General features: G+C 38.2%; 1 protein-coding gene and 2 non-coding genes across 3 annotated transcripts in view; 2 read left to right on the top strand and 1 right to left on the bottom strand.

Moving 5' to 3' along the window:
* LOC150092326 (uncharacterized) overlaps positions 1 to 27,991 on the bottom strand; it is a 279,626-nt gene that overhangs the window by 79,512 nt on the left and 172,123 nt on the right. The window contains exon 9 of the mRNA XM_090414847.1: positions 18,123 to 18,413. Coding sequence (XP_090270973.1) covers positions 18,123 to 18,413 — 291 coding nt within the window. The remainder of the gene's footprint in view (positions 1 to 18,122; positions 18,414 to 27,991) is intronic.
* On the top strand, positions 18,943 to 19,015 carry TRNAV-AAC (transfer RNA valine (anticodon AAC)). Its single transcript has one exon. It is a non-coding gene; the product is annotated as a tRNA-Val (tRNA).
* On the top strand, positions 19,053 to 19,125 carry TRNAR-UCU (transfer RNA arginine (anticodon UCU)). Its single transcript has one exon. It is a non-coding gene; the product is annotated as a tRNA-Arg (tRNA).

Raw genomic sequence — 27,991 nt, 5'->3', positions numbered from 1 at the left:
GGAAGAAGTGGAGGAATATTTTGAATCATTAGAAGAGGTAGCTGACAAAGAAAATGGAAAAGTGGTCATTGAAAATCTGAACAGCAGAATAGGAAATGAATCCCACGAAGCATATAGGAACATTTTGGAGAAAGGGGTAAAGCTAATAATAATGGCAAGTATTCATTAGACTTCTGCTCAGGACACAGACTAGTTATTAATAACACTTTGTTTCAACATGAAGATGTGCACAAGCTCACATGGAAAGAAGATGCAAGAAATAAAGCCTCATCGACTACGTTATTGTTGACAGCGATATCTTTGTGCTTGTTAAGAATACAAGCGTGTACAGAGGATTTGAAATTGCAAGTGACCATTACTTAGTGCTAAGCAGGATAAAAATAGATATTACATTGAAAAGAATAGTATATAAGAGAGTTTTAAGAATTAATAGTTGAGCAGCTTTTACAAGTAAATTGTAGACTCAACTATATAAATATTATTGAAGTAAAAATGAAACAAACTGAAGACAAGAACCAAATCTTAGTGGCAAACTAAAGAAAATGTTGAATATGTGGTGAAGTTGTCTGCAAGGATAGAAAAATAAGAACATGGACACAAGTTAAAGCAGTCCTGGAAAAGAAGAAAATATACCCAAAGTTCCTAGCAAATAAGTCTGCACATGCCCTAAAAGAATACATAGAACAATGTAAGAACTAAGCTCTCTGTAAAAGTAGCTGAATAAGTGTCATGGGAAGACTGGTAAGAATATAGAAAATAAATATCAGGAAGGTGGCAAAATCTTCTGGATGCTATTAAAGAAGCTTAGAAATGGAGAAAAGAGTACTGTGAGTGATTTTTAATCAGTGAATAGTCCGCTTTTTTCCCCCCGTTTTTGAGTGCTAAATTGTTTCTCTGAATACGAGTGTACTTCAGTGGTTGTTTTTTGAAAGTTAGTTGCTGTCGCGATATAATATATTTTGGTACCGTCAGAATCGAACGCGTAACGGTGGAAGACAAAACGAAGCTAAGTTACTGTATTTAGTTATATTTCATTTTATTTAATTATATTTAGTACTTAAATGTTCTGATGTTTGTACTTTTTCCCCCTCTTATTTATTAATTGAATAATTATTAAAGATTACGCTACTCGGCAGTAAGGAATGATGGTGGATTCAGCAGCAGTCGCAAGTGGCGTAACGCCAAGTCCTCCGCCATTTAAGAACTCAATTATTAGCAATATCATAAGGGACTTTGTGGCATGCAGTACTTGCGGCATGTATGCGTCTCGGGAATTACATATGTGGCTTGTTAAAGAGAGTGGAGAGCGTATGTGCACAAAATGCAGGCAGTTGGAGGAAATAAGTACATTAGATATATCGATATCCGACTTTGTTGCTCCAGGAACAGGGAATGAATGTAGGAAGACAAGTAATGTGATAGGAGAGAATGAGAAAATAATAGTTGATAGTGTGGAAGGTGCGAGTGACTGTGAAAGTTTAGGAGATGGTTTTGTTTGGGAGAGGGAATTTAGATTAAAAGTGACTGACCTGCAGAGGGAGATAGATGAGTTGAAAGAGGAGGTGGAATGTCTTGTGAATGAGAGCAGAAGTATGAAAGATAAGATTAGGAGAATGGAAGAGATAAATGCAAGGCGAATCAGAGTAGGAGAGAGAGAGAATTTAGGGAGTATGAGTGAGAGGTATGGAAGTGCTAGAAGAGGAGAGAATGGAAACGGTAGTAGGAGAGAGGGATATGGGAATGAAAGAAGAGGAGAGAATGGAAACGGTAGTAGGAGAGAGGGATATGGGAATGAAAGAAGAGGAGAGAATGGAAACGGTAGTAGGAGAGAGGGATATGGGAATGAAAGAAGAGGAGAGAATGGAAACGGTAGTAGGAGAGAGGGATATGGGAATGAAAGAAGAGGAGAGAATGGAAACGGTAGTAGGAGAGAGGGATATGGGAATGAAAGAAGAGGAGAGAATGGAAACGGTAGTAGGAGAGAGGGATATGGGAATGAAAGAAGAGGAGAGAATGGAAACGGTAGTAGGAGAGAGGGATATGGGAATGAAAGAAGAGGAGAGAATGGAAACGGTAGTAGGAGAGAGGGATATGGGAATGAAAGAAGAGGAGAGAATGGAAACGGTAGTAGGAGAGAGGGAATGGGAATGAAAGAAGAGGAGAGAATGGAAACGGTAGAAGAGAGAGGGAATGGGAATGAAAGAAGAGGAGAGAATGGAAACGGTAGAAGAGGAGAGAATGGAAACGGTAGAAGAGAGAGGGAATGGAAACGGTAGAAGAGAGAGGGAATGGAAACGGTAGAAGAGAGAGGGAATGGGAATGAAAGAAGAGGAGAGAATGGAAACGGTAGAAGAGAGAGGGAATGGGAATGAAAGAAGAGGAGAGAATGGAAACGGTAGAAGAGAGGGAATGGGAATGAAAGAAGAGGAGAGAATGGAAACGGTAGAAGAGAGAGGGAATGGGAATGAAAGAAGAGGAGAGAATGGAAACGGTAGAAGAGAGAGGGAATGGGAATGAAAGAAGAGGAGAGAATGGAAACGGTAGAAGAGAGAGGGAATGGGAATGAAAGAAGAGGAGAGAATGGAAACGGTAGAAGAGAGAGGAAATGGGAATGAAAGAAGAGGAGAGAATGGAAACGGTAGAAGAGAGAGGGAATGGGAATGAAAGAAGAGGAGAGAATGGAAACAGTAGAAGAGAGAGGGAATGGGAATGAAAGAAGAGGAGAGAATGGGAATGAAAGAAGAGAGAGGGAATGGGAATGAAAGAAGAGGAGAGAATGGGAATGAAAGAAGAGGAGAGAATGGAAACAGTAGAAGAGAGAGGTATGGGAATGAAAGAAGAGGAGAGAATGGAAACAATAGGAGCGAGGGAATGGTAAGAGGTATAATGTATAGCGACTCAATGATCCGTGGTGTTCAAGATAGGATGCATGAGGAGTGTTTGCCAGGAGGAACAATAGAAAGGGTGTATGGCAATTAAGAGAGGTGAAAGGGTGTATGGCAATTAAGAGAGGTGAAAGGGTGGATGAGATGATTGTGATGGTAGGAACGAATGACTTGAGTGGTAATGTAAGTCGGGCAGCGAGAGATATGAGATTTTTGCTCGAGACTGTACGGAAGAAGACAGAGAGGAAAAATAGTGTGCGTGTTGCCTAGGTATGATGATGAGCTGAGCAGAAGAGCGGCGATATTGAATGGCATAATAGCGAGAATGTGTGACAACAGAGGACTGGTATATGTGGATGCTTGGAGTGCGTTTGAGGAAAGAGAGGAATTGTATGCAAGAGACCGTTTACATTTGAATGAGGAAGGACGTAGGCATCTGGAGAGATTGCTGTTCTGAACGAGTCATTGTGTCCCAGGGAGACAATATCAGGTAACACTGAGCCCAGTGGAGTCTAGAAGGGATAATGCTGGGTATAGAAACAATGGCATTTATATGCTTTATACTAAAGCCAGGAGTATCCGGAATAAGGGAGAGGAATTGGTGGCACAGATAGCATCAGCCTGGCCAAACATTATTGCGATCACTGAGACGTGGTTGACAGAAGGGGATATATAACAACAGGAATAGAAGTCGCTGGGTATAGCATTTTTCGTCAGGATAGGAGGAGAAAGCGTGATGGTGGGTACTGCTTATAAGTGATGACCTACGTCCTCTAAGAGTGGAGAATTTGGAAGTGAGAAATGATTTTGAGAGCGTATAGTGTGAGGTAGAGGTAGGCAAGAAAGGATATTTAGTGGGGTGTTGCTACAGACCCAGGAGCACAGAGGATGGGGACCAGGAGATGTTTAGACAGCTAAGTTTGGCAAGTGCAAGAAGAATGATTGTTATGGGAGATTTTAACTTCAGTAGTATAAATTGGAGAGGAAGACAGAGGGAACAAGAGGTTCAAAAGTTTTGGATTTGGTTATAGCATCAGAAGAGTTGATAATAACAGAGTTGATGTCTCTCCCACCAGTTGGAGAGAGTGACCATATGGTGTTGACTTGGAAAATGAATAGACATGCAGGAGTATCAAAGAGATGGGAACTTATGTGGAATTATAAGGCAGGTGATTATAATAGTCTTAGACGTCAACTTCGGGAAGTTTCATGGAGGCAGGAATTGGAAGGCCGGGCTATCACTAGTACGTGGGAAATTGTGAAAGAATATTTGTTATCAGCAATGGTAAGTTGTATACCACGAGTGAAAAGGACGCAATTTGGAGTAAATTGGATGACAAACAATATTAAACAGGAATTGCATGCGAAAAAGAGACTATGGAAGAAGTATAAGGAGACAGGTGAAGAGATGCATGAGGAATATATGACACAGGCCAGAAGAGTGACTAGTGTGGTAAGGAAAGCGAAACTGGAATATGAGAGGAGATTGGCCCTAAGATCCAAAGAAAATCCTAGGGAATTTTTTAGCTATGTGGCCAGTAGGAGGAGAAATGACTGTGGAAGAATGATATTGTGGGATAAAAATGGGAATAGAGTGACTGATGCAGAGGACATAGTGGAATTGTTCAATGAACACTTTATTGGAGTATTTCATCCTAGAGGAGTCAGTTTTAATGCTAGAGGGATAGGACTGGTTCGAGGTCTGGAGGAGAGTGTGTTTCAGATACTGAGTACTCTGGATGTCAGTAAAGCTGTGGGACTGGATGGTATTTCACCACGAGTTTTGAGAGAATGTGCTAGGGAATTGACAGTGCCTTTAACATGGCTTTTCAATGAAAGTCTGGCTTTGGCAAAGGTGCCCAGGGAATGGAAGGAAGGTAAGATAGTGGCATTGCATAAGGGTGGTAACAGACTGGAAGTGTCTAATTATAGGCCAGTCTGTGTGTCATCAGTAGTTGTTAAGATCTTGGAGAAAGTAGTGAGGGACCGTATACAGCATTGGACAGATGAGGGTAATGTTATGTGAGAATCAACATGGATTTGTGAAAGGACGCTCTTGTTTTAGCAATATGCTAGCCTTTTATAATAAAGTTTCAAGAACATTAGATGAGGGAAAGGCATATACTGCAATTTTCTTAGACTTGTCGAAGGCATTTGACAGGGTGCCACATGATAAACTGATATTTAAGTTGCAGCACATGGGTCTGGATGTCAGATTGGTCAACTGGATTCAGGATTGGTTGTCTGATAGGTATCAGAGAGTTGTGTATGGTGGAGCAGTTTCCAGGAGGCAAAGGGTTACAAGTGGGGTCCCACAGGGCTCAGTACTAGGACCTATGTTGTTTAACCTTTATATCAATGACATAGCCAGTGGATTGCAGGGGGATATTCAGTTGTTTGCAGATGATTCGAAGCTGGGAAGGATTATTAGTAATAGTGCAGATGTGGTAGCCCTGCAAGAGGATTTAAATAAGCTAAATAGACGGGCAAATGAATGGGGGTGTCAGTTTAATGCAGCAAAATGTAAGGTCTTGAGGTTTGGGAAACATTGATGGGATGCTGCATACTCTATGGGAGGAGTTATACTGGAGGAAGAAGGGGAGACAAGAGATCTGGGGTTGATTGATAGAAACCTGAAGTTTAGGGGACATATTGCAAAGGTGGTGAAGGTAACACAGAGGATTGCTGCAATTATGAGGACACTGACCTGCAGAGATAAGAGGGTTATCATTCCGTTGTATAAGTCTCTGATCAGACCACACTTGGACTATTGTTCTCAGATTTGGTCTCCAGGATTTGAAGGGGATAAATTAACTGTGGAAAGGATACAAAGACGGATGACAAAGATGGTTTCAGGACTGTACAAGGATAGTTATGAGGATCGGCTGAGAGAACGTGGACTGCAGAGTTTGGTGGATAGAAGGAGAGGTGATATGATTGAGACTTTTAAACTGTTGAGAGGTGGTTACAGGGTTGACACTGGGGAGTTCTTTCGCTTGGTTGAACAGCGGGAAGGAGTGATGACAAGAGGCCATCCCTGGAATGTATTGCCTGATGGAGTGGTGGGAGCGAGAACAGTCAGTGAGTTTAAGGAGTGGTATGATAGACTTTGTGTTTCTCAGGGGGGGACCTCCCCTCGATGAGTCTTGACAGACTATGTCTTAGGAAGGACCTCCCTCGATGAGTCTTTTGACTCCTTGGAGGCCTGAATAATAATAATAAGAATAAATGATAAAGGCGACATGAAAACAAGGATATCCTAGATAGGGTTTTCCTCCACACAACCCAGAGCTCACCTTAAAAAATAAATACATATCCAACTTCTTGGCTGACTTGTATATTTAAGTTTTATTAAGTAGAGCGATGCCAAATAAAAATGCAATAAAGCAACAAACACTATCACCTGTTTTAGTAATAAAAACAGGTCCTATTTCCAAGCCATCTATATTGGTGATATGCTGGTGTATAAATTTTGTTCCATTCAGTTGTTGCATCATTCGTCAGGCAGTCAAACGTAGGTCGACTCCTTTTCCATCATTTTATATATTTTTTCATGTTTCTTAAAGAATTTATCGGTTTTCTAAAGTGTGTATATATGTGGATTTGGATTTAATTAAAATATGGATTGGAAGTATTTGTCAATTAATGTTTAATTTATATATAAATAAATGCAAATTTTCTTTACATTGCCATAAACATGTTGATAAGAGATGACTCATGGACAGATACCAAAAAGTAGTATATGGAGGAACAGAGTCCAGGATGAAGCAGGTGACCAGTGGTGTGCCTCAAGGTGCTGAGCTTGGACCACTATTGTTTAATTTGTGCATAAATGATAAGAATGATGATGCAAAGTTGGGTAGTATAATTAACAAAATTGATGTATAGAGCTTGTAGGATGATTTAAATAAGCTGGCAATATGGCCAAAAGGTAATGGATGTTAATTCAATGTGGAAAAGTGTAAAGTTATGCATTTTGGAATTAAAATATTACCAGCTATGTAATACATTGATGGAATGGTACTTCAAAAAACTGATGAGGCTAGGGACTTAGGGGTATTAACAGTAGAGTTCAAGTTCAAAGGGAACATTGCTAGTCTCTAAAATAGCTCATACGATTACTTGGTTATTGAAGAACATGTTAGCATGTTCTTCAATAACCAAGAAGAACATGCTAACATGTAGAGATGAAGTTACTATCCCTCTTTATATAAGGCATTGAAAAGTCCACATCTGGATTACTGTGTGATCTGGTTGCCTGGATTCCTTGGCAATGAGGAAGTGATAAAAGATTCAGAGGCAAGTTGGTGAGTGGTGTATGGAATGCTCCCACACTGATAGATTGGGAGTTTGTGGATTACAAAGATTAATTAATAGGCAGAGAAGAAGGGATATGATAGAAAAATTTAAATTACTAAAAGTTTTTTTTATAAGATTGATGCAGGGGAAATATTTCAGCAGTAGGATGAAAGAACAAGGTCATCCTTGAAAATTAAGAGAGTGGTTAACACAGGTGCGAGGACTAGATTTTTTTTTTTCCCACTTGGAAAGCAGTGAATGAATGGAATGCATTGCCTGACTCAGTTGCGAGTGCTTCATCTGTAAATGAATTCAAGAAGAGGTATGATAGATGTGTGAATAGTTTGGGTCTCCCACAATGAGTCTTCTGATTCCATGGAGATACCCATATAATAATAATGACATAAGTTATTGTTAAAGCTAGGCAAAATGTATTATCAATATTCAGGTTTATGAAGTGTTATCTGCACATGATTAGATGGCATGCATACCATTCTTTCATTTGCATGTGTAGGTTGGCTTATAATTGTATTAATTTTTGGTTTGTTTAAACTTATTAGGTATATGCAGAGAGTGATTATGACGAGATTTTATTAGTCCAAATTATAATTTTTTATTAATGTCCATACATCTGTCCACATTTTTACACCCATGATATAATTTTCATTAAAGTTGGAAGCTGTATGAAGAAAGCAATTTTTTTTTTTTTTTTGTATGTACCTTGTGGTTGTACAATTTTGGTCATTCAGTTGTAATTCACATTTTCCTTTATTCCCTTCTTCCTCTTTGTTGCTATCTATACACACACAAAAATATACCATTCTTTAAATTTTGTGGCTGTATATGGCAGCTAGAATTACACTTAAAGACAAATAAAAAATATTCTATCAACAAGGGTAGTAAAAATTCCTAATTTTTTTTTTACGTTCATTCAATCTTGCATGACTTAGAGTAATCACTCTTACAATATTCTTTGATTTTATGACTAGTGACTTGCAATTATTTGAAAAAGGTTCTCCCAGTACCAGACAAATAATGTTCCCCAAAATTTCAATTGGTACGTGAGAAAATATTGCATCTAAGATTTGGTGATTTTAGCGCGCACACATAAAAAGGTTGTCCACCCCTTTCCTAGATACCCGGAGTAATTACTTTGACAAACAAACCAAGCAGTAACAGAAGCATACTGGGAAATTTTCAAGAGGAATGCAAAGAGGTGTGTGTACACACACACACACACACACTCGAGGTAAAAACAGGCATCAAATTTGAAATGTGGAAAGGCAACGGGAATAGATGATATTCAACTGGAAATGTAAACTTTTATACCTCCATAAAGTATGGAGGTATAAAAGTTTTGCTGTAGCTACACTGATTAATTCAGAGGGCCTCTTCAGAAGGTCGAATTCCCAGTGATTGGAGTAGAGCTCTCATAGTACTTATCTATAAAAATGGGAATAAAACTGAATGAGAATTAGAGGAATTTCTCTACTAGGTGTTCCCGATAAGATTTTTGCAAGCGAGGTTGAAAAAGATTGTGAAGAGAAACTTGAACAAGCTTGGAGAATGACAAGCATCTGTACTCGAGTATTGTAGAACTGGAAAAGGAATACAACAAGGTGCTCAGAGAAAAGCTTTTCAAAACATTACAATTATATGGAATGAATGGAACATTATATTTAAGTTGTCAGTCAGCAGTTAGAATTGAAGGAAATATAGGAAGATGGTTTGATGTAAAATCAGGGATAAGATAAGGATGCACATTATATCCACTCTTATCTATATGGATCACATTATGAAAGAAAGTATCATGAAGCCTGGTATTAGAATTAGAGATGTCAAACTTAGCTCCTTGCACATTTAGTGCAAGTCTTCAGAATTCATTAACTAAATTGAATAACAACTGTAACAAATTTCGCATAAAATAAATAAAAAGACCAAAATATGAAAATATTTTGATATTTTCAAAACTATGAAAATGGGAAGGAGCATATAAAACTTCAGCTGTATTCTAAATAGAGATTCTACAGAACAAGTAAAATATTTCAGGTATTTGGGCACAGTTTTTAGTGAAAATGGTAAGTTAAATCTGGAAGTAGACAACAGAATAACCAAAACTGGTATGGTGGGTAGCCAGCTGAATAAATTTATATGGAATAAGAGCAAAATTAGCCAAACACCAAACCAAGTATACAAGTGTTTTAACCAGTTTTAAGTTATGAATCTGAGAGTTGGGTTAGGAATAAAGCATATGATCAAAGACTAGAGACCACAGATATGAGGATTCTGAGAAAAATTAGGAGAGTGGACCTATGGCAGAGTAATATTAAAAATGAATATATTAGAAAGGAACTTGACATTATTAACATTCAAGAATGCATCAGTAGAGCTAATCTAAGATGGTATGGCCACTTAAATAGAATGGACAAAGAAAGATTAGCAAAACAGGTGTCTTATGCCAAGATTGCAGGAAAGACTCCGAGGAAGACCAAGGTTTAGGTGGATTGATTCAGTCAGAAGTGCCTTTGAAGCACAATGTTTAGATATGACAATATTGGAATGCTCACAAGTAATACTGATTTGGAAGAAAAATTGTTGATAAATAATAATATAAACTTAATTGTATAGTTCTATCATGCTAACCTGAACACTCCTTGGGGATACATAAAGAAATTGATGATAGTCAGGACATTCTACATTGAGTGAGACTCTACAATGAGTCCAACTCCATGGAGGTCTCTCATCATAATCCTTTGAAAATATAACACGTTTGTAGAGAGGGGAAAAATAAGGTAGAAGTTCATGTGTTATTACCTTGTCTCACTTCATTTTTTTCTGTATCTGAAGCAGCCAATCAACAATATCAGTTGAAGAGCAAGAGAAGTTTATATAGAAGTGACATGCCACAAGGTGTTCCTCAGTTTAATATTTCGGAAAATATTTTAGATAGTGCTCAACGTGTGTACAATTTTCTGTCGTATCAGATATTTAGTCGAGACTGTTTGATTGAAATAAAATCAAACCTCAACATATAAACATTGCTATATCACAATCAAGTAATAAGAAACATGGTACAGAATTTCTATAAGCAGTTAAAACTACAGGAAATGTTAATGGAGCATCTGTTTGTTTCCAAGCGCAGGGTTGTGCAATTTGCACTGAGGATACTGCAGTTATAAATGGAGAATTTTCTGCAAATAGTTAATGAAGCTTGAGACTCTTGTTTTAGTAGACAAATACTCTGTCCACTAAAAATAAAATCTGGGTTTAGGTGCCCCACATTGCTAAAGTGTTAAGGCATCAACATCAGATAACTGTAGTGTTGAAGAAAACATTAGCTTGTAAGGAAAAGAAAGGTATTCTCCCACTTTATAAGGTTTCATGCTCATTGCAGTCTTATGATACAATGAATGCAATATTTATCTCCACTCTTATTTATCATCTATATGGATCACATTATGAAAGAAAGTGGCATCAAACCTGATATTAGAAATGTTAGAAATGTTTATAAACTAAGAATAAAAATTATATGAAAATTTTGAAATATCATTGAGAGACCTCCAGGGAGTCATTGAGGGAGGATAAATACTACACGCACCAGCTATCATACTTATTCTTGAATTCATTCACACTGCTTGCACTCAATCTTAGCAGCATTCATTCTCACTTCCAAGGATGCCCCTTTTATCCTTTTCCCACCCATCAATAAATTGAAAAATTCCATCAATTGAAATCCTATATGACCCTTTCAGAAGTTTGTAAGTCTCAAGCATATCATCCCCCTCTTTTTGCTGTTTGCTACCATCTGCAGCCTACAAATTCTCAATCTGTCTTCATAATCAGTATTTCACAATTCTGATATCATTTTTAATATTCTTCTTTGCACCCCCACCCCCAACATATCAGAATCACAACGGAAACCAGACCTACACAGCAGTCCATCACAGTCCAAGTGAGGTCTTATCAAGGCCTTGTAACGAGACAAAATAACATCCATATCTTTACTTGTGAACATTCATTTCAGCATTGCAATTATCTTTTAATCTGTATTTGCAATCTCTGCTACATAGGTCACTGAACTTCAGCTTTCTATCTACTAACACTCCAAGATCCCTAGTCTCGGTTTCTTCTAGCATAATCCCACCAATATATATATAATACGACATTGGATATCTTATCACGCCAAAGTGAATGACTTCACATTTACTGACATTGAACTCATACCCATTTTCCCCATACCCACAATTCCAGCCTATTCAAATCATTCTGTAAGACTGCATATCAGCAACATTCCTTATAACCCTACCTATCTTTGCATCATCAACAAATAGTTGTATGTCGCTTGTCAAATCCTTCCCAATATCATTAATGTACACATTGTATAATAGTGGAACAAGCACTGATCCTTGTGATACACCACTGATTTTTTTTTATTTTTTATTAATCTTTATACTGGTTATGGGCAGTACTATCCTTACATCATGTCCAGACTTGATATAGGCCTAAGCCTTTACAAATGTTTTACCCTATGCCTGTTCTAGTTATTATAATCATTCTCTGGTGGCAACACCATGCCACCAGTGTGTCCTGTAGGGCCCTCAAGGAAAGAACTTTTATATCCTCCTGCATAAGCCCAAGCTGTTTTAGGTCTTTATAATTATCTGCGCTCCATACGCCATGTAAAGAGATGGTGGCGCTGGTAAACCTCCGAGTTGCCCCATGCTCTTGACGTATCTTACTAACTAGATCTTGGTTATTCTTATGATAGTTTACCTTATTATTATGGCTATAGGCTAGTGGGTGCCCTGTTCCCATTACCTGGGCATCAATTACCCAAATATCGCCATCTCTTTTAATCACTGTCTGGCTTATGCAAACCTGCAGAGGTCTTATAATGTGGTTCCACCTTGGTCTCCCAACCTTTGTTTTTTAAGCAGTTGTTCAGAATGGAGACCACGGCATCATGCCTCTGCACGTGGATCCCATGAGTGTGGAAGCAACACTGGGCTATGAGACAATGTCCCACTGTAGTGGCAGCCAGCCCTACAGTTTGAGTAATCACTACCCCATCGAGCTGTGTGGGCTTGAGTGGGTAGGGCATCGATCCTCGTCCTGATAAGGTCAATATACTCAAACCCAGGGAGGAGTCTGGTGCCACTCCTTAATCATGCTGGGGAGGAATCAGATACGACTCTTTTAGAGCACCATCTACAGAAGAGTACAGCAGAGATGTCCATCTCTTGTGTTCTGCAGGTGTCGACTCAATTAAGGTACCTTGATATGGGACCAGTCTTTAGCCTACCTAAAGTCTTGTATTAATGGGCTATAGAAAGCCTCTCTGCAAGTAGGGGAAGAAGACAGTTCTAATTTCGCGATTCTGGACAGCTGCAGACATGGGATCACCCATCTAAGTGATGGAACCCCGAGCCCGCCGTCCTTCACCCTCATGTGGAAATATGCAGCAGGGATGTCAGGCAGCAGTCGGAGTCATGATCTCACAGCTGAATGGATGGCCCTGTCCATTCAGGATAGTACCAAGATATATGTCCTACCAAGCACCAACTTGTGGTAGAAGCGATGTAGGAGATAGTGGGAAAGGAGAAACAGTCTTTGCTGGGGCTTGAGAGGAGCTTTCCTCAAAGAAGCGATCCCAGCTTCCAGGATAGAAGGGAAAGAAGACCTTCCCTTTGGGGTGAACATGATACCGAGGTATCTCCACTCTTCCAGGATGGTCAAAGCATGCAATGGCCTCCAGTGCAGGGAAAAACTCTATAGTCCCAACCTTAAGCTTCTTGTCACGACCAGAAGGGACAAGAGCTAAACAGCAGGACTTCTCTACATTAATAGAAAGGCTTCGAATAGAGAAAAGTCAACTGCCCTGTCAAGGAGTTCCTGAAAGCCTACCCTAGTAGAGGCTACGAGAATAAGATTGTCTGCAAAGGCCATAGCATTAAAGGAAGAAGTGCCTAGAGAGTAGCCTATATGGCTAGGAAGAGAGAAGAAACCATCTATGATGCAGTTAAAGAAAAGAGATAGAGGATCACCCTGGCGAACACCCTGCACTGCAGGAATAGAAGTCGCACGGGATCCTGTAGTGGTAGTGATGGAGCTCCCCAAGTATAGCTCCATAACATAGGAAAGAAAGGGTTCTGGTCATCCAGCAATAGACAGCGCTCGAAGGAGAGCAGGAAGGGAGATGCTATCAAAGGTCTTTTGGAGGTCCAGCAACACCATATATAGAGGCTTAAGGTGGGAATCAGAGAGAACAGAAGAAAGAAGATATATATTCTCGGCACAGACATCCGAAGGGACAAAAGCTCTGTCTATAATCATGCTGTATATGTTGCTCAAGTCGTCTAACTAAGATTTCATGATAGAGTCTAAGTATCACAGGGGAGATGGTAATAGGTCTGAAGTATAGCTTGAAGTTTTTTTCTTTGGAATGAAGATAGTTCTTGAAGTGCATAGGTATGGTGGTATTGCTTTACTGGAAAGGAGAATGTCCAATAAGTCTTGAAGAATCTTCAGGAACCTTCCGAAGCTTAGGCGCAGGAAAGCCATCAGGTCCGGAGGCAGAAAAAATTAGATGGAAGAGCTGCTTTGATCTCCTGGATGGTGACAGGCTGGTATATTTGATGGGCTTGAATAGACCTCAATATCGTAGGATGGTCATCATCAGGGAAGTGTGAAGGAGGAGCAGAAAAAACTGTACTCCAGAATCTAACAAAATCATTTAAGTCTGCCAGAGGTAGAGGGGAAGCACCATCTGTCAGTCAGCCATCCTCTTATCCATGCTAATATTCTATAATCCAAACCCATATACTCCAATTTATAATTTATGCAACAGTCTACCATACTATATTCTGTCAAAGCCTTGGCAAAATCCAAAAGTATCATGGTGTATCCATTCTTCTTGTCTAATGCAATGGTAACATTATAGAATGTGATCAAGTTGCTAAAACATGACTTTCCCTTAGTAAACCCATGTTGCTCATTGCAAAATTGACTTACTGTCAACCTATTTCTGAATGCAAGCCCTAACCAATTTTCCAAAATCTTCACCACCACGCCTGAGATACCAATTGGTTGATAGTTGGATAAATCAGTCTTTGCACCACCCTTGTGCAATGGAATTACCACATTCTTTCCATTCCTGCAGAATCTTCTGTTCTGAGACTCATGTTAAACAGACTGGTCAAAGGAATAGCCAGTTCAGCTGAAGACTCTTTTAGCACACGTAATGATATCCCATCAGCCCATATTGCTGAATTCTTATTCAGTTTGTGCAACAGCTCTAATACCTCACCCTCATAGATCTGAATTTCTTCAGCCAGTGAAGAGATAGTAGTGAACTCAATGTTGCATACACCAGATTGATAGATTTTAACAAAATGGGCACTCATTAGTTGAACAACCTCTTCTGCATCTGTAAACCTCACATCATCTGCATTTAGAAGTCATTCTTTCATATTTACTCTTTTACTTGCAGCATATCAATAGAATTATGGATTGTCTTTAGCATGCAAAACCAGTATTTTCATACTTAGACTTTGCTTTCTGTACAACAGTTGCAACTATTCTAGCCTGCTGCTTATAATTTTTATAAGCAACATCATCCTTATGCACATGATATTCCTTTCACATCATCCTTTTCTTATGAATCTCTTGCTTAATAAGATTAAGCATCCATTTGACTCCTACCCTATTTATTCTTTGAACTCTCAGGACACTCAGATATTTCATCATTTAAGTATTGTTTAAATGCTTCCCATGCACTATTGATATTCTTCCCATCAATCAACTGATCCCATTCCACTGAATACAGTTTACTCCTCAGTTGGTCATAATTTCCTGCTTTGTAGTTCAGCATGTCACCTTTTCTGAATGGAACATTCAGAAACTTAGTCATTTCCCAAGTGAGTACCGCATGATCAGTCACCAACCAGAGGCAGAATAGTTATGTCTAACTGAAACGCCCTCTGATTATAATCAAATCTAACACTCTTTGAGCTCAAGTTCCTTCTATCACATGCTGCTTGAGGAAGTTGTCCCACAACAGCTCAAATGCATTTTCATTCTCCTCATGAGATTTTATGGCTATCCAATGAAGATGACCAAGGGTGTAGAAAAATTCCATGAGTTGGGAATCATGTGAGGTTCAGGTTCTCTCATGGCATGTGGTGTATGGGGTTTACTATTAGATGCGAGTTTATCTGTGGTTAATGTATTCAAGATATGATAGCTAGGCATAAGTGACTAAGTAAATGGCATCTCACTGTTGGACTGTCTGAAATCAGAAGCCATAATTTTGTTGTTTTTTTTTTGTTTTTACTAATTTAAAAGTTAGTCCTCTTCTTTCCACACTTCACTTTAGTTGGAAAAACTTTTAGAACTGCAATGCTGAAATTCAATTTTTTTTCCTGTAAATTACTCAAGAGGGAAAAAAATTCAGAGAAAGGAAAGATCCTCTCTTAATAAAACTTCACAAATTGTTAGTGTTCATTCAATCTTCTCTGGAATCAGTTTGGCAAGAAAAGTTTACATTTGATAGTATTAGAGAGAATAATCAGTAATAACTTATCAAAATATTATGTATATATTTATTACATCAATGTATATTACACAAGCACACATTTTAATAAATACAGTAAAAAAAAGAAAAATTGCTGTACACTTTTTCATTAGCTGAACTGATACACTTCACAAGAAAAGTAATTCTGTTTCAATCAATGTAATTCTTAAATATAAAAGATCAGAAATTAAGACATTCTGAAATAAAAATCAGTGACCAAAGCTATTCAGCTTCATCTTAAACACTAACAACTGGAGAAAAATACAGAAAGAAAATTGTAGAAAAGGAATATAAAAATCGCAAATGCAAAGATAATACAATTATAAAAATACAGGCAAATAATCAGTTGAAAGTGATTATGTCCAAAAGGAAAGTGATTCCTAAGGCTGTCACAAGTAATTTTTGCACAGAAAAGTATTTTCTTCAAAAAGGATTTTATACATACATAGTAGTATGGCTAAAATAGCACTTAACAGTCACATATACTGTAAATTATAAACTTCAAATACAGTTACTTTCATAATATCAAACTAAACAATTTCATTCAGGTCTAAATAGAAACTCAAAGCACCTGCATGTACCATATGACTAATTGCTAATATACAATTGAATTTGAAAAATTGAAAGTCTCATTGCTGTTTTATACATCTAATTCATTTCACTGAACAATAAGCTTTGAGAATAACAGAATTTTAGGCCATATTTATTGATTTTTACTCCACATATATTGCATCAGTTACAACAGCATCAGAACATATCCTTCAAGTGATAGAATTAAAAGAAGAAATGACCTATTTAAATATTTGTTCAACTTTTTATTTAAGTGATCTTTTGTGATCAAATTTTGCTATTATATGTACAGGTCTAAACTCGTGTAGATTTTTTTTTATTTCACATTTACAAATCACTGATGTCAAATCAGATTGAAATAGACATGTTCAGAACTAGAATCAAATACTAAAACATACCTATTCAATGACAAACAGCTCCCCTCAGGTAAAGCCTAACTGCATATGTATAACTTATCTGAAAGCATAAATCATTGAATTTTTAAAAATCAGGGGAGTAGTTAAATGATGCCGTGTAAATTATACTTGACTGGAGTATGTTGCAGCTAAAGGTCTTATTTTATAAGAATTATTGCCATGCTCTCACCGCAAAGCTTGGCTTTTTATTTTTTTTGCACTGCAAATTTTTTTCAAATATTCTAGTAGAAAATTGTTTATGTATGAACTAGCTCACCATATTATGCATATTATATATATGAATGTATGTTTAAATTCATGTTGTTCAAAAGTATTTTATCAAAAATATTTCTCAGCACCAGAAAATAAATACACCAGCATATAGTATTTCATAATCAGAAAAGCTGGCAAAAATCTCAATTCACCTTTTCTACTTTAACCATGAAGGTTTCTACTGCAGACTTTTTTTTCAGTATAAATTTCTTATAACTATGTGCAAATTAAATTAATGCATACAGCCTATGAGGAGACAAGGAGTTCATAGCCATTTTTTTTCTTTTCAACTATTATTCTATGTAATGTCTTCAAGCCTGCAAATTAGAGTATTTGCTTTTAAAGGACTTTTTCACTTAGAGGACTTGGTTTGTCAGGCTTCATGTCCCTTTCAGTAAAGTTTATCAGCAAAATTAGACAAAGTTTTTTTGTATAAATTGGAATTTTTTGTTATCGCATTTTTGATAAATCATGATTGAGAATCACCATTAAATGCCACTTCAGTCGTATTTAAAAAAATAATTACTGGGCAAAAACTAATGTGGCATATACGTGACAGAAGACCTTGCTCATGCTGCTCTCATAATTAAATTTTCATCTGTAAAATTTACAGATGAAAATTTTAAATTTTCATCTATAAACTAGACAGTTTTACAAACACAAATTAGAATCAGTTTTTATAATGAAATATAGTAGCAATATTTATATAAATGAATATTAAAATGCCCGAGATATACAGTATGGTACTGCCTCTTCACATCAGTATTTTTATATAAACGTTCATATCAATGTTAAAAGTTACTTCCAAATCGTATGAAGCAGGAATTTTAATTTAAACAAAATACTGACTTTATAGTTGGTATTCTTGCAAATTTGTGGTAAGCAATTTATCAAATTTGAGTGACTTCCAGTAATTTGATTACAAAAAACTATAGGTGCTTATCAAGAGAAAAAACAGAACTATTTCTTTATAAAAGCAAAGAATAATATCTTAAATCTTTACTAAGGCTCGCCTGAAACAGATTAATATCCTTTGCTTACGTATGCAATAAAACACAATGGCATGTCTTTTCATTTGATGACGTTGAAATGCAAGACATTGCTAAACTAGCCCACATTAACTGTTCACGATCGCCTATGAACTACTTCAGATCCATTCATAATGCCATTTTCATGATGAAACACACTTTCCTTGATTTTAAATTTATTATCATCATCACTATCTTCTGAAGAAGTAGACAGTGCACTGAAAGAATTCACTGTTTTTCTTCTAAGCTTGTAGGCAGCTTGATAAAAGTCGTAAAACATAAGTAAAAATAAAATGCCATGACTCAAATTCAGTATAAGTATGAAGCGGAAACATTCACATTCCCGGAACAAGAGCTGACCATAGAAAAGAAGAAGAGCAATAAACTGGACCTAAAAATAAACAACAAAAAAAGATTAAATTTTTGCCTGGAATAAAATTTAAATTTTTGCTACATAATAAATTAATGAAATGTGATTATGCTGGATAAGTTAAATAAGGTAAGGTTAGCAAAGAACTTGTTTCAATGATGCAAGTATATGCATTTAGCTTGGAGGCTCAGGACATTTTATCAAGCATAACCAAACCATTTTCCTATTGAAAGTAAAGTCAACCTGCAGTATTGCTACTAATGCATTACAAACTCCTCTGCATTAGTGATTCACATAGAAAGTTATGCCATTACTTAAATATCTGCATAAACATAAAACCTATGTCATTTTATATAGTGACAACTTTCTCCAGCATGAGGCTTTATCCTTAAAACGAACGAGCGAGTGATGTTATTACATGTTATAACAAATCATAAGTTAACTATTGTAACTTTGGACAAGAGCATTACAGTTAATGGTTTTCTATCTACATCCTGAGAGGAGAACCAACAAGGTTGAAACAATCTTTGGAATGTAAAAACAATTTCAGGTGCTTGTGGTGTAGTGGTTATCACATCCGCTTAACACGCAGAAGGTCCCAGGTTCAATCCCTGGCAGGCACAATGTGCTTAGTCTTTCTTTATTATTCTTTTTAATGTGGTCCTTGTGGTGCGGTGGATAGCACGTTGGACTTCTAATCCAAAGGTCGTGGGTTCGAGTCCCACAAAGGATGAATTTTTGTGTCCCAATATCACTTATATGCTTTATACTAATGCCAGGAGTATCTGGAATAAGGGAGAGGAATTGGTGGTGCAGATAGCATCAGCCTGTCCAAAAATTATTGCGATCACTGAGACGTGGTTAACAGAAGGGGATATAACAACAGGAATAGAAGTCGCTGGGTACAGCATTTTTCGTCAGGATAGGAGGGGAAAGCGTGGTGGTGGGGTGCTGCTTATAAGTGATGACCTATATCCTCTAAGAGTGGAGAATTTGGAAGGAAGTGAGACAAATGATTTTGAGAGCATATGGTGTGAGGTAGAGGTAGACAAGACAGGATATTTAGTGGGGTGTTGCTACAGACCCAGGAGCACAGAGGATGGGGACCAGGAGATGTTTAGACAGCTAAGTTTGGCAAGTGCAAGAAGAATGATTGTTATGGGAGATTTTAACTTCAGTAGTATAAATTGGAAAGAGGAAGATGCATGTAGCAATAAGGGAATGGAATTTCTAGAAATTCTTGAGGGACAAATGTCTTAGGCAACATGTAAGAGGGAACAAGAGATTCAAAAGTTTTGGATTTGGTTATAGCATCAGAAGAGTTTATAATAATTGAGTTGACGTCTCTCCCACCAGTTGGAGAGAGTGACCATATGGTGTTGACTTGGAAAATGAATAGACATCCAGGAGTATCAAAGAGACAGGAACTTATGTGGAATTATAAGGCAGGTGATTATAATAGTCTTAGACGTCAACTTCGGGAAGTTTCATGGAGGGAGGAATTGGAAGGCCGGGATATCACCAGTGCGTGGGAAATTGTGAAAGAATATTTGTATACCACGAGTGAAGAAGAGGACGCAATTTGGAGTAAAGTGGATGACAAACAATATTAAACAGGAATTGCATGCAAAAAAGAGGCTGTGGAATGAAGAGATGCATGAGGAATATAAGACACAGGCCAGAAGAGTGACTAGTGTGGTAAGGAAAGCGAAACTGGAATATGAGAGGAGATTGGCCCTAAGATCCAAAGAAAATCCTAGGGAATTTTTTTTAGCTATGTGGCCATTAGGAGGAGAAATGACTGTGGAAGAATGATATTGTGGGATAAAAATGGGAATAGAGTGACTGATGCAGAGGACATAGTGGAATTGTTCAATGAACACTTTATTGGAGTATTTCATCCTAGAGGAGTCAGTTTTAATGCTAGAGGGATAGGACTGGTTCGAGGTCTGGGGGAGAGTGTGTTTCAGATACTGAGTACTCTGGATGTCAGTAAAGCTGTGGGACTGGATGGTATTTCGCCACGAGTTTTGAGAGAATGTGCTAGGGAATTGACAGTACCTTTAACGTGGCTTTTCAATGAAAGTCTGGCTTTGGCAAAGGTGCCCAGGGAATGGAAGGAAGGCAAGATAGTGCCATTGCATAAGGGCAGTAGCAGATTGGAAGTGTCTAATTATAGGCCAGTTTGTGTGTCATCAGTAGTTAAGATCTTGGAAAAATTAGTGAGGGACCATATACAGCACTGGGCAGATGAGGGTAATGTTATCTGTGAGAATCAACATGGATCTGTTAAGGGGACTCTCTTGTTTTAGCAATATGCTAGCCTTTTACAATAAATTTGCCATTTTCTTGGACTTTGCTAAGTCCAAGAAAATGGCATATACTGCCATTTTCTTGGACTTAGCAAAGGCATTTGACAGGGTGTCACATGATAAGCTGATATTTAAGTTGCAGCACATGGGTCTGGAAGTCAGGTTGGTCAACTGGATTCAGGATTGCCTGTCCGATAGGTATCAGAATTGCGTATGGTGGGGCAGTTTCAAGGAGGCAGAGCAGGTAATAGGGGAGACAAGAGATCCGGGGGGTGATTGAGAGAAACCTGAAATTTAGGGGACATATTGCAAAGGTAGTGAAGGTAACACAGAGGATTGCTGCAATAATGAGGACTCAGTACTGGGACCTATATTGTTTAATCTTTATATCAATGACATTGTCAGTGGATTGCAGGAGGATATCCAGTTGTTTGCTGCAAAGCTGCAAATGCAAATAGTGCAGGTATGGTAGCCCTGCAAGAGGATTTCAATAAGCTAGATAGATGGGCAAATGAATGGGGGAAGTACCGGTGTAATGCAGCAAAATGCAAGGTCTTGAGGTTTGGGACACATCGATGGGATGCTGCATACACTATGGGAGGAGTTAAACTGGAGGAAGTAGGGGAGACAAGAGATCTGGGGTTGATGATTGATAGAAACCTGAAATTTAAGGGACATATTGCAAAAGGTAGTGAAGATAACACAGAGGATTGCTGCAATAATGAGGACACTGACCTGCAGAGATAAAAGGGTTATCATTCCATTGTATAAGACTCCGATCATACCACACTTAGACTATTGTTCTCAGATCTGGTCCCCAGGATTTGAAGGGGATAAATTAACTGTGGAAAGGGTACTAAGGCAGATAACAAAGGTGGTGTCAGGACTACAATGTTAATTATGAGGATTGGCTGATGGAGCGTGGACTGCAGTGTTTGGTGGATAGGAGGAGAGGTGATATTGAGACTTTTAAACTGTTGAGAGGTGGTTACAGGTTTAACACTGGGGGGTTCTTTCTCTTGGTTGAACAGCAGGAAGGAGTCATGACAAGGGGCCATCCCTGGAAGTTATGAAAAGAAACTGTGAGAAAGTGGGAGGGTGGTTGAGCCATGGAATGCATTGCCTGATAGAGTGGTGAGAGCAAGAATGGTCAATGATTTTAAGGAGTGGCATGATAGACTGTTTTTAGGAAGCACCTCCTGCAATGAGTCTTTTGACTCCATGGAGGCCTGAATAATAATGATAATATGATTGGAATGAAAAGATGGCATATGAGGGGAAAACAATGAATTTCAAGATTTAAAAAAACTACCTTGAGGCACTATATGTAACAGAGGACACATGAGGATCAAGGATCTTATCTCAGATGTTATTACAAATAAGCCAATTCCTAACTTGTACCCTCAAGGGGGTACATAGGATATGATAGTCTACACAATCCACCTATCTCTTGATCTTCTGCTTGGTCTTTTCCCTGCCAATCTGGCAGAGAACACTTGTTTTGCTAATCTTTCCTCTGATTAAGTGACCATACCACCTAAGATTAGATCTGCTAATATTCCTGGATGCTAACAATGTCAAGTTCTTTCCTAATATTCTCTTTTTTAATATGATATTGCTATTGATGTCATTCTGTTTACGCCCTGAATCTTTCTCAAGACTCATATCTGTGGTCTCGAGTCAAGTGTTTTATTTCTAACCCAACAGTCAGATCCATAAGTTAAAATCGCCTGAACATTGTTGTATACAGCTAATTCCATGTTTTGACTAATTTCTCTCTTATTCCACATATATTTATTCAGTTGACTTCCTACCATACCAGCTTTGTTGATTCTGTTGTCTATTTCCATATTTAATTTATCATCTTCACTAAAAATCGTGCCTAAGTAGCTGAAATCTTTTACTTTTTCCATAGGTTCTCTATTCACAATAGAGTTGATATTTTCAAATGCTTCTGCCTATTTTCACTGTCTGTCTTGTTATTGCAAACCTTCATATCTATTACAACAGTTATTCAATTTAGTCAGGGAATCTTGCAGACTTATAGCAGATTTATTTAGAAGTATAACATCCACATAAAGTAAACAGCTGAGATTAAGGGTCAAAGCTGTATAACTGAAAGGAGACCTCTGCATAGCCTTTAAAGGAATGCAGAGAACCAACCAGGGCTTCTGACATAATGCCCAATCCTCACCTTCTTGCAGTGCACCATGTTAGGCATCTACCTGGATACTGAACAAACATGGATGGGCTGGCAATTTGGGATTTAGCTGACCAAACTGTATTCTTATTGGCTTAAACCACAATATATAAAATGATGGTTATTACAAATGGGAAGTGAAATCTTCCTTCAGCTGGTGAGCGATCACAAAGTAATCACCTGTGTGGTGGCCAGTCATATGGGAACTTGTGACAAAAGGATATATGTGGACTATACCAACTTGAAGCTGTATCATGGAATGACAAATTGGATAGGAGATCAATGCTATTTGGGCCCTATACTAGACTATTATTATTATTCAGGCCTCCATGGAGTCAAAAGACTCATCGTGGGAGGTCCTTTCTAAGAAACACAAGTCTATCAAGACTCATCGAGGGAGGTCCTTCCTAGGAAACACAAAGTCTATCATACCACTCCTTAAATGCATTGACTGTTCTCACCACTCCATCAGGCAATGCATGCCATGGTTCAACCACCCTCCATGCAAAGAAACCACTCTTCACCCTCTTTCTCACAGTTTCCTTTCGTAACTTTTATCTATCTAGCAAACAGTGCCTGAATATATTCAGAAAGGTCAGGAGGTTTATATTCCTAATACAATTATCACAACATGAGTAGTGATAATTGTATTAGGAATATAAAGAACAAGTGAGGAAGGTGACTCACTTGATAAGGATAGCAAAAGTGCCATATGAGCAGCATTTACCTAAGAAGGGGGGGGGGGGAATTATGGAAGGATGATTCTGATTGGTGAAAAATATTAGAATGATAACCACTGCACAGCATATAGTTGAAGTACTTTATGAATTGCTCTAATATCTCATCCCTCCCCATGAATGATCATGCAGAACTTAATGCAGTGGGAAAGATGAAAGACAATGTGAATGTCATATTGTTTAAGGAAATTGATGCCATAGACTGGATAACAAAAAATATTTAATTTTTATTTCCTATATTTTGCCAAAGTTAAATTGGCATCTTCAGAGATTAATGCAATGCTATTAAACATGTGCACACAGGCACACTTCAGAAATAAAGATGAAAACAGGAGATATATAGCAAACTTAAAGTCTTATGATTATGCCACCTATTGGCTTTGGTTGAGTGTTCTTGGCCTTTAGGCTGACTGCAGATGAGGGTTTCCCATGTGAGGAGTATTCTGATACCATATTTGTTTAGGTTGGGATAGTTGGTAAGAGCTGCAGCAGATTTGAGGAAAAACCTGTTTAACTTAAATTTGCTTTGGAGGAAGATGGCATTCCCTCCCCTCCCCCCCAGATCTTGTGCCAAATATCCAGGACATGGCCTGCTAATTCCTGAGCAGCTGTAGTGGTGGAATCAGATGTAATCCTGGTGCTCTGCTATATGCATGTTTATCTGTTCTGCCTATTTATCCATAATAAGAAAAGTTGCAGCTGCATGGTACCTAGTACATTCTAAGTAAATCCAGAGGTTATAGCTGGTCTTTGGGGAGAGCAGATAAGGGCTGGTAGCTGTGTGGTTTATAAAGTTATAAGATTATGCTTTAATATCTTGGCCACTTTTTAAGACACCACAGATATAGGGGATAGTGATGGATTTGCTGTAATCTATGTTTGGAAGGAGGTGATGGGTGATGTGGGTATGTGGTATTTAATACCATTGTATTAATCCCTGGGGATGCCATCTTAACTTCGACAAAATATAGGAAATAATTAAATATTTTTAGTTATCAAATCTACGTTGTCAATTTCCTTAAACAACATATGATGCTGGAGAATCTATGTATAAGCCAAAAGACCACATCAGGATGAATGCGAGGCAGCAGGAAATATATGGGAAAATTAAGTAAATAAGGGGCATAGGGCTTGATATCACTGCAGGTTTTGAGGGAACATTCCAGAGTTAACAGCTCTGATGTACCTCTAACATGACTCTTATATTGGACCAAGTTTCAAAAGAGTGGAAAAAGGGCAAGATTGGTCTGTTTTGTAAGGGAGGTGATAAAACAGACTTTGAATTATAAATTAATGTGTGACTGGAGTTGTGGTTAGTGTTAAAGGTTAATGAGGACCAAGATTCAAGATAGAATTGCCAACAGCATTCTCTTTGATGGATAGCACGGAAGCTAAAGCAAGATCATACTTTTGCAATCTAATATTTATTATAACAGGTTAACAAATGCATTGGACAAGGGAGATGCTTACACAGTGATATATTTAGATTTTGCATAGGCCTTTGATAGCCACAGAACAAACAATTAACATAGATAGCAAATTGGTGCACTAGGTTGAAGATTGGGTGTCTGATATGTATCAGCAAGGCATGTATGGAAAAGCAATATCCCAGAAGAGAAGTCATTAGTAGTGTGCCCTAAGGATCTATTTTAGGACCAATGTCTCAAAATTAATCCCAGTATCATTAACTTGTACGTTAAAGGTTTGAATTGAGACATGCAACTGTTTACATGAAGTTGATAAAGACTATGAAGAGTAGAACATATGTTACTTATGTGGCTTTGCTAGTAGATTGGGTGAATGGACAAGTGAGTGGTTAACAATCTTGAATTTTAAAGTTTTAAAACAGTATAAAGATAATGGGGATATCTTAGAGGATACATAGGAAAAGAAGGGATCTGAGGTGATGGTGGATAAAGAACTAACATTATGAACCCAGGCAATTATGACAATAATGTCGAGGACACTGATGTCTAGAAATGAGGATGACTCCATTGAATAAGGCTTTGATCAGGCTGCAAATGAATTACTACACAGAGAGATTTGGTCACCTGGTTTCACCTTAGGAACTTCCCAAAAGGAGAAATACATTGAACAGAATCCAGGGGGCGCTAGTGGGCCAAGTACTGCGGCCGTGTTTTGAAGAGCTCCTGATTCAGATAAGTTTTTACTAGGAATAATTAAGTATATATGCGTAATTGTTTGAGTAAGAGTGGCTGTAAACGTTGTACGCTACCGGTATTATTAGTGTGGGTTTTTTTTCCTTGTCTAAACTAAATTACGAAATCGTTATTATTAGACCTAGTAACCGGCAGAGAGAAAAAAAAAATGGCGGCGGCATTGTCATTCCATGATTTGAATGTAGATTTCAGTCGTTTCGTTAAGTGTGAGGTCTGTTATATGTATTCCTTCGATTACATAAATGATTTGTGGATGTTTAGTGCGGATGGAAGAAGGGTGTGTGCGAAGTGTGACCTGAACGAAGAACTAATGAATGCGAATATGAAATTGATGACAGAAAGTGCTAGTACTGATTGTGTCGCGATTGCACGTTTGAAAGAAATGGATGGTGAGCAAGAGAAGCGAAAAAATGTTAAAAAATCAGGAAAAAAGAAAAAGAGCGATTTGACAACCGTAACGGATGTTAAAAGGGACGAAAGTGAGGTGAAAAGAAACGAAATTGAGAGAACGAATGAAAGTAGAACTTGCGTAATGCAGAAATCGCAAGTAAAAAAAATCGAAAGAATAAATGATGGCGAAAGTTCGACGCATGTTGGACCGAAAGTACTGAAACAAAGAAAGATGAATGACAGTAAAAGTGAGAAGAATGATAGCGAAAGTACGGAAACAAAGAAGGATGAATGAGAGGGAATGTGAGAAGAGGGGGTCGAGAGTTAGAAAGTTAGAAAGATTTAATGATAGAGAGAATGTGTCGCGAGGTTCGGAAAGTGAATTAGATTGGATGAGGCAAGAAATGAAATGGATGCGGAATGAAATTAAGAGAATTCAGGTCAAAACTATTAAAATAAATCATGATGGCATGAAAGAGTTAACGAAAGATGAGCGAGTGGCGTTGTATGGCGACTCCATTATTAAAGGTGTGCTAGAGGATAAAATGCACAAGGTATGTTTTCCAGGCGGTAAAATAAGTAGAGTGATTGAGTCATTGGATATGAGGCGGGAGCGAGCAAAAGAGTTAATTGTATTAATTGGTACAAATGATTTGAGAGAGAACAAAGAGCATGTCAAAATGAATGTCAAGAGACTGCTTGGAAAGATAAAAGAGAATAGTGTGACAGGAAGGGTGGTCAGTGTGTTGCCTAGGTATGATTGTGGTGAAATGAGGCGGAGAGCAAGGATTATGAATGGTATTCTGGCTGAAATGTGTGAGGAGATGGGTGTACAGTTTGTTAATGTGTGGAATGAGTTTGAGGGACGAAGTGAGCTGTATGGGAGCGATGGACTGCATTTGAGTGGTTATGGTGTGAGTCGCTTGGAGAGACTGCTGCTGGAAGGTAGAGAAGTGAATAGAGAAAATGAATCAGATCGAGAGGGGAGTGATGTGGAAGAGCAGGAGAGTAAGACAGGAGAGATTGAAGAAGTGGAAATGAATGGAGAGGTGAGTGGTATGAGTATAGAAAATGAGAGAATGGGTGTGCAAGAGGAGCAGGGAAACGGGGAGGCCCAGGGTGGACAGGGATACACAGCGTGAGAAAGGTGGATGCTCCAAGAGGAGGTGAGAGCATGTGTAGGCAGGAAAGTAATGGGATGACCAGGGATCAAGAGGAAACAGATGTTGTTGCAAAGGGTTCTAAAATGAAGAAGCAGAGAGAGAAATGGCCCCAGTCCAGCATGGAGAGAGCACATCGAGTGAATGGTATCAGTGGAACTAGCTGTAGATCCAGAAATGAGTTGTTGTGTTTGTATACCAATGCTAGAAGCATAAGAAACAAGGCGGATGAAATGGTTGCACTAATTGTGTCTGTGTACCCGGAGATTGTTGGAATAAGTGAGACATGGTTAGATGAGGACGACATCCTGACAGGAATAGAGATGGAAAGGTATGATGTGTTTCGTGAGGATAGAAGGGATAAAAAGGGAGGGGGAGTGCTATTGATGATAGAGAAAGAGTTATGTCCATACAAGGTAGAGATGCAAGAGGGAAATAGGGCCAGTGGTTTTGAGGCAGTATGGTGTGAGATAGAGGTGAATAGAATCAAATACTTCGTGGGATGTTGTTATAGACCTGGTAATGTGGATGGTGGTGATAGTGAAATGTATAGTCAAATAAGCCAAGCAAATAAGAAAAGGGTGATCATTATGGGTGATTTTAATTATGGTAATATAGAC

This window comes from Typopeltis vanoorti, chromosome 26 (genome assembly GCF_054136105.1).
Source record: "Typopeltis vanoorti isolate ZY-2024b chromosome 26, IOZ_Tvanoo_1.0, whole genome shotgun sequence".
In the NCBI taxonomy this organism is placed as follows: Eukaryota; Metazoa; Arthropoda; class Arachnida; order Uropygi; family Thelyphonidae; genus Typopeltis; species Typopeltis vanoorti.
Note: the sequence above shows the minus strand (reverse complement) of the source record. Positions and strands in the feature narration are given on the sequence as shown.